The sequence below is a fragment of the Choloepus didactylus genome, chromosome 2 (assembly GCF_015220235.1).
Source record: "Choloepus didactylus isolate mChoDid1 chromosome 2, mChoDid1.pri, whole genome shotgun sequence".
NCBI lineage: Eukaryota > Metazoa > Chordata > Mammalia > Pilosa > Megalonychidae > Choloepus > Choloepus didactylus.
Genome location: NC_051308.1, coordinates 149771966 through 149790741, shown reverse-complemented (window position 1 = coordinate 149790741; position 18776 = coordinate 149771966). Strand labels below are relative to the sequence as shown.

Sequence of the window (18776 nt, the reverse complement as noted above, 5' to 3'; positions counted from 1 at the left end):
ATGCCATGAAAATGACACACGCCTCTGTGGTCTTCCTCCTTCAAATCTATAACCCCAGTATAATCATGAGAAAAATATGAGACAAATCCCAATTGAGGAACATTTTACAGAACAGCTTAGGAGCAGGCCTAAAATAGTCAAGATCAAAAATGAGGAAATTCTGAGAAACTGTCACAGCTAAAAGAAGTAAAAAGAGACATGGCAACTAAATGTAATGTGATAACCCAGATGGGATCCTAGAACAGAAAAAAGACATTAGGCAAAATGCTAAGGAAATCTGAAAAAATTATGGACTTTAGTTAATATGACTTGTCTAAATTACTAGAAGAACCTCATAATTTTCCTCTCTGCTGCCAGTTTTATAATTCAATCTTTTCTGCACACTGCTATCAGAATGGTCACTTTAAAATGTTGAATTGGATCATTCCACTGCTGGAGTTAAACTGCTTCGGTGGCTACCCATTATCTTCAGACTAAATTTCAAAGCCTTACCAAAAGTAATCACGGCTTTTTGATGAAATTACTTACCCTAAAGAAGGAAGAGGGAAGGTAAAAGATGAGCTTGGAACATCCTGTTGCCCTAAAAGTAAGGAAATTCTCAAAGAATCATGGGGACATGTCAAAAGGTCACAGAAGCCAGCCTATGGAACCCCCACTGGACAAACCTGGGACAATTTGATAGTAATGAATCTGGGTAAAAAGTATACGGGAGCTCTTTTTACTGGTATTTTTAACTTCTTCGAAGTTTAAGGAAAAAAAAAAAAACTAACAACAACAAAGAGTCAAAGGCTAACGGTCTTGCAATTTTGAAGTCTTAAAAGAACCTCTGAGCCTTTGTGCATATTACCCCTTCATCCTAAAATGCTCTCCTCTTCAAAACTTCAAAGTTTTTAAAAACCAGATCATGTCACTTTTCTAAAAACTCTCTAATGGTTTCCCTTCAGACTTTACAGTCTGAAGTCTGGCCTATGATGCTCTTCAGCACTGTCGAATAGAACTTCTGGCAATGATGAGACATTCTACATCTGTGCTGTCCAATACAGAGCACTTAAAATGTGACTAATGCAACTGAAGAAACGGATTTTTAGTTGAATTTCATTTAAATAACCCCATGTGACTAGTGGCTACTGTACTAGACTGCACTGCTTTAAATACCTCTAACTACATACCACATCTCTGAATCACTGTCCACCACACTCCTCTGTGCCTATGTGATTTCAGTCACATTGGCTTTATTCCTATTCCTCGAACATATCAATCACATTCCTGTCTCAGCTTTTATACCACTGTTCCCTCAAGGTGGAATAATCTGTGAGAGAACATGCTTCTCCCAGATAATTACACAGCTCCATCACTTCCTTCAGACGTCTGCTCAAATGGTATCTTATCAGCAAGATCATCCCTGACTGCCCTATCTAAAATGACACCCCTTTATCCTCTGTCCCCTCATCCTGCTTTGTTTTACCTTCATGGAACTTTCAGTGATGGACATTGTATTTGTTCCATGTCACTCTTCAGCACTTCTAAGTTCCACCAACAGCAGGGATTTAGTCATCATTTAACCTCAGCAATTAGAGACAGTGTCTGTTCCACATTGAGTCTTCCACAGGTTCTTCAAAATTGTATGCAGGGGGCATCTCCTTTGGAAAACAACCTGAATCTTCATCCTCTGCCATCCTCCTACCCTACCGTGTCAGCTGTCTTCAAATTTTTCTGCTCATCTACCTACTAAAAAAATGTTTCCCTTTGTACATTTTAAAGACTTCTAAATTGTTTCATCCTGAAGTATATACAGTTGCAAAGGATATAATTTATATTTGCTTTAAAATTTTTCACTGAAACTTTAAATAAGATTTATCTCATTGAATTATGGACATCTACCTTCTAACCTAATAGGCAAAGTCAATCCTTGTTATTAAACAACTAAGTCAAATTATATTCACTTTTGTCATTAAAGTCTGCCTTCATTTTTCAGTTCAAAGAAGAATATTAATACTTGTTCCCATGCTCACCATTCTGTAATAGAGAAGTTACGATTTAGGGGATGATTATAGTTACTGAATCTTTTTACTTTCTAGTATATTAGAATAGATAGAGGGAAATACCTGAAATTACTGAACTATAATCCAGCTGCCTGGATCTCTGATAATGACTGTATAACTATATAGCCTTTATCTTGTGATCCTGTGATTGTAAAAACCTTGTGACTGACCCTCACTTGTATACTTTTTATCCAGTTTTTCAACTTTAGGGTCTTATGATCACTAAAGACAGCCCCTAATGTTTATTAATGAAGGGCCCTGAGTCAGCCCAGAACTAACCCATCCCAATTTCAAGATTATCTTGATAAAGGAAGTTGGTTCTAACCAAAATGGGCCCACCTGACATGCACGGTAGCTTAAACTTTAACCTGTAAGTGACATTTACCTCATTATAATACTAAAAATCACACCCATCATCATATTAAGGCTGCCATTTTATTACATATGTTCTGTGACTAAGCATGTAATCAATCTGCTCAAAAATTAGATCATAGTCCTAAAACCTGCCCATCTTTTGGTACTATAAAACTATCAGAGTTGCTGCATTCGAGGGCAGATTACTAGGCTGATAGGCCATCTGATCTCCTGTTTCATGCCTTTCAATAAACTCTTTTTCTCTTTGAAACCCCAGTGCCTCAGGAATTGGTCATTTGAGCTCATCAGGGAGAGAACCCATCACTTTTGATTGGTATCAATTCTACTTTTGAATTCTAATTCGAAGAAAGATAAGCAGCCTTGCCAAGCATTTGTCAACTGGATGAAATGAGTTGCTCCCTTGAATTCTTCTTGCTTTGCTCTCTTGGGGAACACTCCCTCAGGAGCAAGTCATCCTGGAATTGACCATTTTGTTTGATGGCCCAGAGTACTGTTCTATAGCAAGATGCAGAATGAGTGACAGGTTATCCTTCCTTTTATAAAGTAGGAGAAAGCAGAATGTGAAAGAGAGAGTGAAAAGGAAAACAAAGACACCTCTACCATACCAGCAGACAAATTTTAGGAGAGAATATAGATGGAAATTGAATACCTAGTTACAATGCTCTGGAAGGTTTTCCTGGCCCCAGCAGGCTGTGTACACCAGTTTAAAGACAGATGGGTTACATATTCCTCTTATGGATTACATGAATAAGCTGTGATATTATCATGTGCCAGACTGCAATTGTAATACAGCTATTTACTTCTCTGCTCTGCCACCCTCCAACACAAAGCTCAAACTTTCTTAAGAGCCATGTCGAAGACTTAGTTTGTTTCATATCCTGAGAGTGGTATTTAGTAGAAACAGATGAGACTGATCTTTTAATACTGACAAAGGGTTACTATCCAGAGTATACACAAACTACTACTAATCTCTAAGTATTCAGACAATGCAAGATAAAATGGAGGAAAAAAGAGAAGAGGAAGGACATATCAAAAGATGCTCACTCTCATTAACAATCAGTGAAATGCAAATTAAATCCAAAATGAGATACCATTTTACTCAATAGATGGACAAAAATTAAGAATAGCCAAGTAGAACGAGAACTCATTATAAGTTGCTAGGTAAACCACTTTGACAAAATTGTGAACATGGCATACTCTGCAACCTAGCAATCCCACTCCTACATATATCCTAGAAAAATTCTTGCACAGAAATATTCCTAGTGTTTTAATACCATAATATCAAACAAACAAGAACCTGGAATGTCACAAATGGCCATCAGGAAAATGGATAAATTGTGGCAGATTCATTCAATTGAAATTACAAAGCAGTGAAAATTAATGAACTATAGCAACACACAAAAAACTTTTTAAAAAGAAAAAGAATGAATAATGAACCCAGAATTTGGGATGGTTATTAACCTCCTGCAGTGGGCACTTAATCCATGTGGTGAACTCCCAAATATTTGTTTTATTGTTGTGCTTCATAACTTAAAAACATGTTATATATTCTTTTGTGTATATGAAATATTACATGATAAAAGTAAAAAAATAAATAAATAAAGAGGAGGTGATCACCCATATTCAAAGTGAAGTAATACATCAAAATTAGGAATAGAAGCTAGCTAATGTATTTGCAACTGGGAAACAACTACTTCTTAAGATTTCAACTCCTGTCACCCTAATCCAAGCTTTCATTATTCACTTGTCTGGACTATTTCAATAGCTAACTAACTTCTCTCCTTGAATCTACCCTGACCCTAGGTCCTCCACTGTCTATTCTCCACTCAGCAGTCAATGAGGTTTTTTAAAAATATAAGTCCTTCCTCTGCTCTTACTCAAAATAAAAATGAAAGCCAATTCCAAAGGCTACAAGGCTTCCTGTTACATCTTCATCTCCTACTTCTCTCCTCTTGGCTCCCTCTACCCTAGCCACTCGGGACAAAATCATGTTCGTCAAATATACCATGTACGCTTCTGCCTCCAGACTTTTGTACGACTTGCTCTCTGTGTCTGGAATGCTCTTTGAGTTATATATATATATATCTGCCTCTTCTTTTAGGTCCTGCTTAAATACCTCCTTATAAGAAAGGCCTTTGCCCACTGACCTATGTTTAAAAGAACAGCAACCATCTGTCACTCTCTGGTGTCCTTACTCACATTGTTTTCCTGCGTAGCACTTATCATCACCTGAGAAGTAATTTTGTTTAATTTCTGCCTCACCACATATGCACTTGAAAATAAGCTTCATGAAAGCAGGGATTTTGTCTATCTTGATTGAAACTGTGTTTCCAACACCTAGAAAAGGGCCTGCATTTACTGGGTGCTCAAAAAATATTTCTTGAATAAATGAATAACAAGGAAAATTTCTAAAGTAGTAGTTTTACTGGAAAAGTGGGGCAGATGCCAGATTACTTAGGGTTAAAAGATAGTGGAGACATTGCTATTAAGTCATGTTTTTCCCCAATATATATTTTCTAATTCTGTCCATTGAAAGACTCTAAATACAATGACACCCTACATAATAATGAAGACTCCTGCACCCAGATTTTGGTCTCTAAATACTACTCCTCACTAAAAGAAACCAAAACAGGCAGAAAATATCCATGATGAGGCCTTTTGTACTACGAAACAAGGGAGCATTTGGGGACTAATGGTGTCATGTCAAAAGGACAGAGGAGCCATCTTAGATAGGCTCCTGCTGGCCAATACTGAAACAATTTGAACAGAAATGATGACTATACTGGATTAAAGCATACTGAAAATAAGTCCTTAAGTGCTTAACAATGTTACCCCCATCAAAAATAATAATAATAATTTAAAAGAATGTCATTTTACACTAACTCTTTTATCTGGAAATTGGTAATTAAAGGGAAAGAATAAAGTATTTATATAAGTTTCCAGGAGATTAAGTTAGCCCAAGTTAATGAAGAAAAGTATTCTATTCAGAGCACAGCCAATTATAGATGTAGAAAATCAAGACTTTGCTATCCCAAATGGATGTTAAAACTATTACGTGAAAAGAAAACAGTTTGGCTGTTCCTCGGAAAGTTAAACATCGAATTACCAAATGCCCTGGCAATGCCACTTCTAGTTATATATTCAAAAGAACTCAAAACAGGGACTCGGTCAAACAGATATTTGTACACCACATTCATATCAGCATTATTGACAATAGCCAAAAGGTGGAAATAACCCAGTGTCCATCAACAGATGAATAAACAAAACATGGTACATGCATACAACGGAATATTCTCAGCCATAAAATGGAATGAAGCTCTGATACATGCTACATACAAGGATGAACCTGGAAGACATCATGTTGTGTGAAATAAGCCACACACAGAAGGACAGAGATTATATGATGATATCACTTATATGAATTATTTAGATCAAGCAAATTCATAGAGAGAGAAAGTAGATTACAGGTTACCAGGGGCTGGTGGGGGTGGGAAGTTTCTGTTTAATTGGTACAGAGTTTCTGTTTGGTGTGATAAAAAAATTTTGGTAATGGATGGCGTTGATGGTAGCACAACATTGTAAATGTATACATGAAAGTGATTCACATGAGAAATTTTCTATTATATATGTGTTTCCACAATAAAACAAAACAACTATTAGGTAAAAAGTCATGAACTGGACATTCTGAAAGAACAAAAGTATCAATTTATGGATTACTCCCTGGTTCCAAGGAAGAACACATATTTTAGAATAAAGAAATCTGGCTTTCATTACCTTAATCCAGGTATCAATTATAGCATCACAAATAACAGTGGTACAGACAGGCATTACACCTCTCTTGAGGTGAATGTGAGGTATACATTATCACCTATGAAGTATTCTTGCCAAGTGTATTTACCCTGAATCTAATCAAGCCTCTATATTTAGCTTGTGGTTTATAGAAAATGCAAGGATATAGAGGAACAAGTTAAATGAGATCATGAGGAAACAATCAGACAAATCTTTAAGATTAGATAGTGTGCATTACACAAATACTAGGGACAAATAATTGGGGGCTGACAAGAACTGTGAGATGTTTTGGATCATGAGAATTGCTTAAAATGGAGAATGATGAGGATTGGACAACTGAGTGAGGATAGCATGAGATATGGATGGATTATTGTGGATATAACATATGCTATGTGAACTAAGGAACCCCCTACTTTATAAGTCAGGCCCTCGATACTGAGGCTTGCTCGAGAGGAACTTATGGCTGTAAAGAGGAGGCTGAGCTCACCTGTAATTATGCCTCGGAGTCACCTCCAGAGAACCTCTTATGTTGCCGAAATGTGGACTTTCTCTCGCTAAGCCTAACCCTGCAAATATTCACCACCCTCTCCCCAACGTGGGACAGGACCCCCAAGATGAATGAGTCTCCCTGGTGATGTGGGACATGGATTCCGGGAATGAGCCTGACCCTGACATCGAGGGATTGAAAATGCTTTTCTGACCAAAGGAGGTAAAAGAAGGGCAACAAAATAAGGTTTTAGTGGCTAAGAAAATTCAATCAAATAGAGTCAAGGGGCTGTCCTGGATGTTACTCCTATGCAAGCTTCACCTAGGTATGTCAAATGACCACAATATGTTAATCTCAAAATAACAGTAGTTCTGAAAACCTTAAAGAATACTCAGATTCCTAGCTGAGACTCTATAAGTTTCACTCATTATTTGTCAGAAACTTAAATCCTTCCGAGTGCTTCTTTGCCAGCTAAGTCCCCAAACCCAAAGGCAATAGCCTCTTCAAGAAAATCAACTAGATGTGTCCCCTTTGCTCATAAAGTTGACACCCCTTTTCAGTATGAACAGTTATGGTGGTCACTGCTTAGACATCCCTGAAGATCAGGAAAAGTAATTGAACTAGAGGAAGGGGTAGCAACAGACAAGATGGAATTTAACAAAGCATTATGAATACTGAATCTTCATATAATTTTCTTTTCCTTAGTTGCTAGGGTATTAGAAAAGTTAGAAGGAAAGAACTGAAATGGTAGAACTGTAACCCATAGCATCCTTTGAAATTTGTTCTACAGCCCCTTGTTAAATTGTAATTTGAAAGCTATACTTTTTTGTATATAGGTTAGATTTTACAATAAGGAAATAACTGAAACTATATAATAACTTTGGAAGTTTCCTATGTATCTACTTGTTAAATCATACTTTGAAAGCTATTACCTTTTTGTGTATATGTTATATTTCATAACAAGGAAATAACTGAAACTGTAGAATTGTAACCTATAATCTTCTTTGAAATCTGCTAACTACTTGTTAACTTGCACTTGGAAAGTTATCACTTTTATGTATATGTTATGTTGTATAATAAAAAAATATGATTATAACAGATTACATATTCTTATGATAACTGATTTGTTCTCTTAACAAGTCAATGTAGTGAAAAGAGGGTTTGGGGTGGAGGGTCCTGATCTAAATTAAAAGAAATTTAAGAGGTATCAACAACTGAATGCAATGCAGTCAATGATAAAAGATATTTTTGGCACAACTGGGGAAATATGAATATAGACTGGGTATTAGGTAATGTTATGGAATTATTGTTAGGTGGTAAAAGCAAGGTGGTAGTGAAGTAAAATGCCTTTATTTTTATAGAAATGAACACTAGTACATTAGGGAGTAAAACATGATGTCTATAATATACTTTGAAATGCCTTAGACAGGAAATAGATGAAGTAAATCTGGCAAAATATTAACCACTATTAAATCTAGTTGATGAGCATATTTATTTTCTAGTTTGTGTTTTCCTGTATGTCTGAAAAAATTCCCAACTGGAAAAAAAAATGTAGATAAAAAATGATCTGGAGCTAAATAAGTATATACCATTCTTTCCTTCATGGTTGAGCTTCATAAAAGGAGAATGGAATACTATGTGGTGGAAGGTTTTTCTTTGTTGCTTCTAAGTCAGAACTCACAAACACCCTATTAGACTGAAGAAAATGAAACAACAAACAGAAAGAGAGGGCTGAAGATAAGAGATGAAGAATAACTGATGGAGCACGGCCTGGAAGAGATGGGAAAGGATAAGAGCCTCCTCGGTGCTCTGAATTAGCATTCAAAAGGAATAGAAATAATATATTCTGATAAGAGAAGAAAAGAAATTCAGCTAAGTCTGTAAACTGGAAGACAGAGTTCAGGAAGTCTGAAAATGATGATTGATGAATTAAGTAAGGTAATCCCCTGAGAATTAGATATGGCAAAAATGGGGACAGGAGTTGGGGAAGAATGGTAAGGTTTGAAATAATCACTGTGGGGACGCGAAAATAAACTCATCAAAACCTATAAAAATATACATGGAGCAGCGCTGGAAATACAACTTACTGTTGGCAATCTCACTTTGCAATTTTCTCTGACTCTTGGCTACATGAAGATAGACTACAAGAAGGCAGAGATGGTATACTTATTCAGACCAAAGGAAGGCTATTAGATGTCACATGAGGGATCTTGATAAAGCAGAACAGGGATGGAATGAGCAAGGAAGTGAGAGAACTGGAAGGTCAGAAGTTTGTTAAGTTAATAGGATAACTGAAATTTCAGAGATTGGATTGTACTCATGAGAACAAGGTCTAAAAGGAGAATGAGTTATCAAGAAGGTAGGGAACCTCATTCTCTACAGGTATTTTAAAGTAAAACAAATTCTCTTCTTGGTTGGTGTGTTTTAAATGCAGTTTTATCAAGAGGCAGGGATATGGGTGGCTCTTTCAGTTTTTACCAATTACATAACAGAGTGGATTTTTGGTCAATAATGTCTCAATATGATGGTGTCATATTAGGAATGTCACAAGTAATTTATTATGAATAATAGCTGAAGCTCATAAATTGGCTGGTTTATGCATAATAGAGCTAAGTAATTCTAATAATAGAATTTTCTCTCACATTCTACAATACTTCCTACAGTAGGGACATCCATGGGAATGGTGCTGTACATTTAATGCAATTTTATGTTGTAACAGCAAAGATATTGAGAACTCCTAGCATCTAGGACTGTTACCATTTTAAAGCATCTTATACCATAGAAACTACAGTGTCAGCAGGACAAACTTTGACCTCAAGCTAAGATTTTTTAGCTAGAAGAATAACATCTTTCATTCCTAATTAACACACTTGTTATATTCAAAAATAAAACTAAACTTTATGAGCTAAGACTGCTTATGCTGAATTTTTATGAAATATATACCAAGAAAAGTTTCATTAGAAAGGAACATACACTAAAAATTTTAAGTTCTCAATCCATTCCCCATGATTATCTTGCTCATTATGCTAATCTCAAATTTATGTGACACTCTGGTGTTAACTGAGAGAAAAAGAATTTAAATGAATGGACCGCAACACAAAAGTGGTTTTTAAAATAACAGCACACTCATATATGCATCCGTACCAGGTTCCTGATTCCAGTCGATGTACAAAGGGAAAGGGGGGTTTTATAGGTAACACATAATGGTCCCATGTACTATTAAAAAGCCATATGAAATTCCAACATTAAATTTATATTGATATCAATCCCCCAAATATAGATTTAAAGGGAAAACATACTTATCACTAGAATATTTTGCCAAGTCCACTGAATTTCCTATACGATTTAAGGAAAAAACCCAAGCCAAAATATGAACGCTTACTTTTTCATTTTTTTTGAGTTGTATTTGACTTGGTAAGCTGCTTGGATTAATTTGTCTGGACCGCCATCAAACTGATGTGGAATGACTTTCTGAAAATGCTAAGAAAACAATCAAAGAAAAATATATGAACTATTTAGTACCTGTAATTAAGTGGTTAATAATCAAATCTAAAGAAATGCAAGAAATCACGAACTGATGTACCTGTAACATCCCTTCCATGTCGAGCTGCATTAGTTCCGCCTGATTCATTTGAAGAAGTGCTAATCCTACTCGAAACACTATTTCTAAACCCTGAGGGAACAAATAATATAAAGCCAAATGTGTCTTATTTTCATCAACCAAAACTAATCATTCAAAATAATATCAAGGCAAACATTTAGGGATCTAGGAGTCAGCAAACATTTCTGTAAAGAGCCAGACAGTAAACAGCTTAGGCTTTATAGGCCTTGTGGTGTATGCTGAAACTACTCAACTCTGCTGTTGGAGCCCAAAAGCAGACATGATAGCACATACCAATGAATGAGCATGAAGTGCTCAAAAAAAACTTTACTTACAAAACAGGCAGATGAATTGTACACTTGAAAGTGGTTAAAACAGGAGATTTTGAGTTTTGTAACTGTTACTACAATAAAAAGTTAAACAAACAAACAGGTAGGCAGAAGGACAGATTTGGCACAGGAACCAGGCCAGTTTCAGCATACAAATGGTAGTTTGCTACACCAGAGCTAAACTAATTTAACAAGGTAACATAAATCAATCTTCCCAAGACGTATAATTACTAACAATTAACACTGGGTTCAGAGAACAGAAAAAAAAACTTCATGTCACTTAAATATGTGTTTAGAGAACAAAAGAAACTCAATTATATGCATTAATTCTTGCTTCTAACAGATACATTGCAACAATATTAACCAAAAGGCAAATTTTACCTTTCACTAACTCTCATTATATCAATCATGAAGTGACACAGAAGTTTGATTAAGAGTGGAGGCTCCAGAATTTGACAGCCTGAATTTGAATCCTGGTTACTATGCCACTTTTGTGCTGTGTATCCACAGACAAGCTACTTAACTTTTCTCTAAACCTCAATTTTTCATCTATCAAATGGGGATAATGACAGTATCTCTTGATAGGGTTGTTATAAGGTTTAAATGAGATTATCCATGTAAGCATGATACCTGTCGGTCTCCTTAGTTCTCCTCATTGCCCTGCTCTAATTAACCCAACATCACTTTGTTCAGCTATTTTTCCTAGTCGGCCCATTAGCTTACCTCAGACATAAAGATATCAAATATCCTTGTTGCAATTGGTAGTGGAAAAGTTGTAAGAAAGATAGTCAGAAACCAGGATGATGCATACATTGAGGTATGAAAACTTTGAGACTGAAAGTGCACAAAAAGCTCTGGAAGATGCTCCTAAAAAGAAGAAAAGAAGTAGTTAAAACGTAGTAAAATTAAGTATTTTAAATCAGATCGTTGTATATTAGATAGATTAGCCCATATCAAACACAAAGATAAGAACAGGCATCACATGGAAAAGCTAAGATAAGGAAATTGACATAGTCCAACTTGAGGATTGTGATTACTATCTGGAAAGGGAAGAAGGGGGGAAAAACATGGAGTTGGAACTTTGGCTGTGTCTATAACATTTGATTTATTAATAAAAAGAGAAAAACTGAAACAATAAGTAAAACTTGTACATTTGTTCAATCTTACTGGTGGGTACATGTGTGTGTCATTTTCTATACTTTTCTATACTATTTCACACATTTTTTTTAAAAGAAAAGAAGTGCTTTATCGAAATACTTCCGGTTGCTATCTACCACTGATCACCTAATTTTATCCTCCTAGCTTCTTACCCCAAATAAAGATCCTTCAACAACTTTAGTAATTAAAAGCATAAAGAACATATGAACTTAAAATATAATACCGGGAGTGCTTAAGTAAGATAAAAACAGTCCTACCATTTCAGAAAAAAGAAAAATGTAATGAAGAATTATCTCAAGACCTACTTTGGCTTTTCCTTTGAAATGTAAAACATTTTGTATATTCCCTTCCCTGCACCACACACACAGAAAAGATAGAGGAGCTTATAATCCTGTGGTTAAGGACCATGGAAAAGGAGACTCATAAAAATGGCACTTATATCAGCAATAACATTAACTTATTTTATTAAACTCTGCTCATCTAATTGAAATTTAGGTAAATGAAAATATGTAACCATTATATTTAAGACAATATAATCAACATTTCATATAAAAATTACATCCAGAAAGGTAAAATATTTTTAAAGTATTTTTCACAAGATATTGCTCCCTTTCCTCCTCTTTTCTCCACCCTCATCATTCACTGTACTCTTTCAGTCATAAATTAGCAACAGAGAATGATGGAAACATTATCTAAAAGAGATTAAGGGCTAGCAAAAAAAAGTAAGATAAAAACGGAAAGGCAGAGGAGAGACAGAAATGATATGACCGTCTCAAAGTAAATGGACTGACATCAATGTTATACTGTCATGGGTACAGTAAGAGATTAGATTATATAACAGAATAATAGGGCATAATAGGATGCAATAAGGAGACTCATGTGCTTAGGTAATGGGGCTATGGTACTTTTGGCACAAATGTTTAAGAACTGTATATGAAAATTACAGTCAACTTCCAGATTGTGATCTACCTTCAGATAGCTCCCAACACAGTAGCTCTTAACTTGAAGAGAAGGTTTGATTGTGTGTTAATTGATTATGGAATTAACACACTGATTTTCCAATTCTTTTAATGCTTTTAACATTAAATTTGCTTAGCTGTCACTCAAAGCAAGATAATAAAATATAAAGGCAATATGCCTTTTTGTTGACACTACACTTTTACCTGTATCATGCATTCAAACTGGTACATACAAAGGCCCAATTCTGCCATACTTGGTTTAAAAAGTTCACGGAGTCTATAATCTTGCATTAATTTAACAAATACACAGAAAGCTTCTTCTTCTGGCATCTACATTAGGAAAAACAAAAGTAATATAGGTTAATATTCTGTGATACACAAATAAATCAAATTTCATTTAAACTAAGTACCCATCCAACCATGAACACAGTTTTGAGTGGCTAAGCAATGCAACACAAAGAGCACTGAACTAGGAACCAGAAGGTTCTAGTCTCCAATTCTATCACCAAGAAATAGAAGTTAGACAAATTTTACAATCTCTGAAACTAAACTCACTTGCCTTATTTGTTAATTCAACCAACAAATATTCATTTGGAGCTGACACTTTTCTCTCTCTGGGTATACAGGAGTGAACAAAATAAATACAATCTCTACCCTCAAGGAACTTGAACTTTCTAGTAGATCAAGATAGATCATGTGTGTGTGTGTGCACACATGCACGCACACATGGTGTCAGGTGGTGATAAGTGCTAAGGAAATAAAATAAAGCAGGGTAAATGGTATGGGGAGTGCTGGAGACATACACTGCTATTTATGTAGGGAGATCAGGGAAGGTTCCTTGATAAGATAACATTTGAGCAGAATCCTGAAGGAAGTAAAGGAGTGAGCCATTTTGACATGTAAGGAAAGAACAGTCCTAGAAGAGAGGAGTATAAAGGCCCTGAGTTGAAATCATGTTTGGCATGCTCAAGGAACAGCCAATTAGGGGACCACTAAATGAAGGGTACTGATCTGGAGGAGGTTAGAGAAATAACAGGAAATCAAATTACATAGGGCTTTAGAGGTCATTATAAGGATTTTGTCTTTCACCTTACGTGAGACAGAAAGCCTTTCAAGGGGATTCTGAGTAGAGAAGTGATGTGATGTGGCTTAAAGTGTGAAAAGTTTTTTAAAGCATCTGTAATTGGGATTTAAAGGCACCAGTTTCACATTAGGCAATTATATCAAATAAGCTCCTTGTAAAGAGCTACAGGGATATTCAGAATATTGAGGCAAATAACATGTATCTAAATTGGTAAGCCAACAAAATAATACGATTTGCTAATGCTCACTGGCATATAAAATATCAGTGTGTTTCAAAAGAATAAACCTCAAAGGATCTCTAAGCACTCCTCTTACTGAAGACTGCTAATTATAACAATACCCTTTCATTAGCCTTAACACAGCTATTGACAGGAGTCAAGAGTTATTCTTGGCAAAATCCCAACTTTCTTCCTTCCTCCCAACACTCACAGCCACATTTCTGTCTTGGAGACCATCCCCATCAAATTCTACAGCCCCATTAATTTATGTCACTACAAAAAGCCTAAGATCCCAGAACCTAATATGACTCCATTTCCAAGCCTCCTTAAAAAATTTTCCACACCACCTTCTGGAACTTCTAATCTGCCATCAACAAAATATCTCATATCTTCAACCTCTTTTCCAAAGAACCCTTTCACCTTCCTCTTTAAACTGTAATCTGGCTCTTCCCTAAGGATACTTTAAACATTGAAACTTGGCTCTCCCCTAAGGTGACTGGTTCTCTCTCCCAAAGTACTGGAAGCTGTCTTAGAGTCCCTTGAACTCACTTCCCAACAGTGTGGCGCTGCCAGAGTGATCCTTTCAAAGCATGATCTAGATCATGTCACTCCAATGCTCAAAACACTCTAGTGGTTTTTCCCTCATCTGCCAAAATCCTGACAAGTTCCTATATGATGTGATCCCTCGCTACCTCTCCAAACTCATCTTCCACCTTTGCCTCCCCCTCTCCATCTATCTCCCCCTCTCCCTTTACTCCCCTCTTCCGCCACAGTGGGAATCAATCAACTAATCTTTTTGTATTACAAGAATTTCTTCTATTCTGGACATATCAGAAAGAAAAAAAAAAAGGTTAAATCCATTCCTTCCCCTCCACTGGGAGAGGGTTATAAAATGGCTGTTTAAAAAAAATATATAATAAGTTGGGATGGTTCAATAAAAAGGCAACTCCCCCCTACGTGGGGTATGACTCCCAGGGGTGTAAATCTCCCTGGCAACGTGGGACATGACTCCCAGGGATGAGCCTGGCCCTGGCATTGTGGGATTGAGAAAGCCTTCTTGACCAAAAGGGGGAAGAGGAATGAAACAAAATAAAGTTTCAGTGGGGATTTCAAATGGAGTTGAGAGGTCATTCTGGGGGTTATTCTTATGCATTATAAAGCTATTCCATTTTAGGCTTTAGTGTATGAGAATAGCTAGAAGGAAATACTGAAACTATTGAACTGCAATCCAGTAGCCTGGATTCTTGATGATTTTATAACTATGTAGCTTATAAAATGTGACTGTGTGATTGTGAAAACCTTGTGGCTCACACTTCCTTTATCCAGTGTATGGACAGATGAGTAGAAAAATGGGGACAAAAAATAAAAGAATAATAGGAGGGGGTGAGGAGTATGGGATGCTTTGGGTGTTCATTTTTATTTTTATTCTTTTTTTGGGGGGGATGTTATGAATGTGTTCTGGGGCTGATTATGGCAATGAAGCAAAACTATATGATGATACTGTAAGCAACTTGATTGTACAATGTGGATGATTGTATGGTATGTGAATATATCTCAATAAAATTGCAGGGGGAAAAAATAAAAGGGCAAAAGGAGAAGAAAAAAAGATTATCATTGGGCCCTTCTCCAAAAGTCTGAAACAGTGGTCAGAAAAAGAAAAATTGTGATACTAAGTGAGATATATAAATATGAAAAACAACCACTCACTTGTTTACAGTCACTCTTTTCTATTAGAAAGAAATCAGGATACTTCACTCTCAGACCTGAATGCTGAGGTGTGACTATGGTTCATTAATTTTCTTTTGGTATCGTACAACCATATTGGAAAGAATGAAGTTATTTCTGGATATTTGTTTCTCCCATTGCTTTGCTTTGTTTTGTTTGGAAATGTTTTTTATTTGATAAATAAAGTTAATTTAAAAATAAAAGATGCTCCCAGGAAAGAAACGAAGGCTCAAAAATAGAAGTCCTCACATATGCCCACAGGTTATCAACACATATAAATAATCTGGCAGGGAAGTCAGTGTGAATAGACAAAAGAAGTCAAATCTATGAAAGTGGAACCCCCCTAGACTTAGTGTTGGGCAATTTTGCCTTCAACACAGCCAAGAACACTCAGTGAGGGTATCACAGAGCCCAAGCAGATCTTCAACTACTTTTACATGTCTCTGTGTGCATATTTAGGCAAAAAAGCAAAACTCTGGAGATCTGTTCAGCTTGATAAAGGCTAAAAAAGTTGCCTAACTTGGCAAGGGTAATTCAGGGTGAATAAAACTGCACAGTAGATCTGGGTAGACTTACATCTGAAGAGGATTCTTAGATAATAAAGCCATACTACTATTATTTGCATCTGCTTACTTTGAACTACTCAGTTTCCAGGTAGAGTTCAGAATCAAGGTCTGTTTGTGGTTATGGTACTCCTCCTTAGGAAGAAGCCCTCCCAGGGAATATTCACATGGGTAACAGAAAGTTCATTAGATGTAGAGCTGATTTTTATCCAAATGCTTCATTGCTGTAGGGAAGCTTGTTCCAAGGCTTGCCAGTGGCCCAACAATATAGAGAAGCCCATGAGCAAGTGAACTTCACAGTCACCGTATTTCTACTAGATTGGACCAAACCACTCCCAAATCCCATTGGGGCGAAAGGTGAGGGCTAACAGGGGTGCATGTGGAGAATATATTAATAACAACTGTGTATTCAATAATTGTGATCATTCAGTTAAGATTTGTAGGGGCCATAAAAGACCCACCATTATTGCGCTTGGCAAGTGTCTCAGTGGTAGTGTCCTCTGACCAAAATCAGACAGCATTATCTGTTTTCTCTCCTCTTGGTGTCAGGACTTATAAAGATCACAGCACACAAGTATCTAAAAGGCCTAAGAATGAAATTTGTTTCCCATATTCACCCACTGACCTTTAACCTTTACCACAGGGTTTTGTGCCCTGGACACAGAAGTACCTCAGTGGAGAGGTCCAGATAAAAATCCTGTGGGGCCCTCTGACCCAACCCGAGGCTCCTAAGAAGGGGCGGGGTGAAAAGCCTCCATGTCAGTCACAGGGGCCACCACGGTCCAGACCCCACCACCTTTGTGGGGGGTGTGCTGGTTTGCATATAATATGTCCCCCAAAAAAAGCCATATTCTTTAATGCATAATTGTGGGGGGAGATGTATTAGTGTGGATTGGGTTGGAACCTATTGTTTTAGGGTCCATGGAGATGTGACCCACCCAACTGTGGGTGAAGACTCTGACTGTATAATTTCCATGGAGGCATGGCCCCGCCCATTCAGCGTGCTTGATTAGTTTACTAGAGCACTATATAAGCTCAGACAGAAGGAGCGAACTTGCTACAGCCAAGAGGGACACTTTGAAGAATGCACAGGAGCTGAGAGAGGAGCTACAGCTTACAGAGACATTTTGGAGATGGCCTTTGAAAGCAGACTTTTGCTCTGGAGAATCTAAGAGAGGATGAATGCCCCAAGAGCAACTAAAAGTGACATTTTTGAGGAGTTGAAGCCTAGGAACTAACGTCCTGGGAGAAAGCCATTTTGAAACCAGAACTCTGGAGCAGACACCAACCACATGCCTTCCCAGCTAAGAGAAGTTTTCTGGATGCCAATGGCCATCCTCCAGTGAAGGTACCTGATTGTTGATGTGTTACCTTTGACACTTTGTGGCCTTAAGACTGTAACTCTGGAACCAAATAAACCCCATTTTATAAGAGCCAATCCATTTCTGGTGTTTTACTTAATGGCAGCATTAGCAAACCAGAACAGGTAGATACTGGCTTTAGTGAAAATTATGGTCCCAAGAAGCTGAAATTTCATTCAGGAGCAATGTATTATTGCATGTTATTCCATACAACAATACCTTGCTAATCTTTTAAAGTACAAATGAATATTCCTATTTAAATCATGCTTAGGGAAAAATATCCAATACCCACTTATGCTTAATAAAAACAAAGATAATTTTTAAAAATTTCCAATCCAAAAAATTCAATCTTTAATAAGGATCTTTAATAATAACTGCTAGGCAGTTAACACTTGCACTAACTTACCTGCATAAGCAACAACCCAACGATAAAAGCACTTCCTTGACAGTAACCAACCTCACGGTCCACTAAAGAATATGCCTAGAAAGTAAAAAAATGTTGTTCAAAATACCTCACGTGATATATTATACCTTTCTTCTCTAGAAACCTAAAGTTGGTGAAACTGGTTAGCTAAAAGGATTATAAGATGTTATTCTATAAATATTTAAAAACAAATGCTTCATTACCTAAAATTTTCTTTTGACAATTTTCCACGTGAAAATTGCCAGTTCCTAAAACAAGAAAATAAAGGAATTTGGAAGTATGAAATTAAGAGCTTAAAAATCAAGAAAAACGTATATCTGATAAAGATAAAACTAGTGTAGGGTTACGGTAAAGCAATGACAAAATAACAAGAAATCAGTATTTCACAGAGGCAGCTAGAAGGGGAAAAACTATGGGTGGGGAGAAGGCAATATGGAAGAAAAAATTCCAATGGTACACACTTTAGGGGGTAAGTGCTCTTAACAATGCTGGCCAGAAAAATGTGCTGAATGCTGCCACAATAGGAGAAAGCCACATCCCAGGTTTTGAACCCTGTAGTGGTGATTCTTCACTTTCACAGATCTCTGGTATAGTGATTTACAGCTTATTGTATTTTGGCCAACTCATGTAAATCAGTGTTATGAATTTTCTAATAAGTTCCC

General features: G+C 36.6%; 1 protein-coding gene across 9 annotated transcripts in view; it reads right to left on the bottom strand.

Moving 5' to 3' along the window:
• The window catches only part of EVI5 (ecotropic viral integration site 5), a 245388-nt gene that overhangs the window by 133700 nt on the left and 92912 nt on the right, over positions 1-18776 (bottom strand). For all 9 annotated transcript variants that reach the window (XM_037826633.1, XM_037826634.1, XM_037826631.1 and 6 more), the window contains 5 exons: positions 18097-18171; positions 12945-13070; positions 11347-11490; positions 10277-10366; positions 10076-10173 (listed from right to left, as the gene is read on the bottom strand). In XM_037826633.1, the coding sequence (XP_037682561.1) occupies positions 10076-10173; positions 10277-10366; positions 11347-11490; positions 12945-13070; positions 18097-18171 (533 nt within the window). The remainder of the gene's footprint in view (positions 1-10075; positions 10174-10276; positions 10367-11346; positions 11491-12944; positions 13071-18096; positions 18172-18776) is intronic.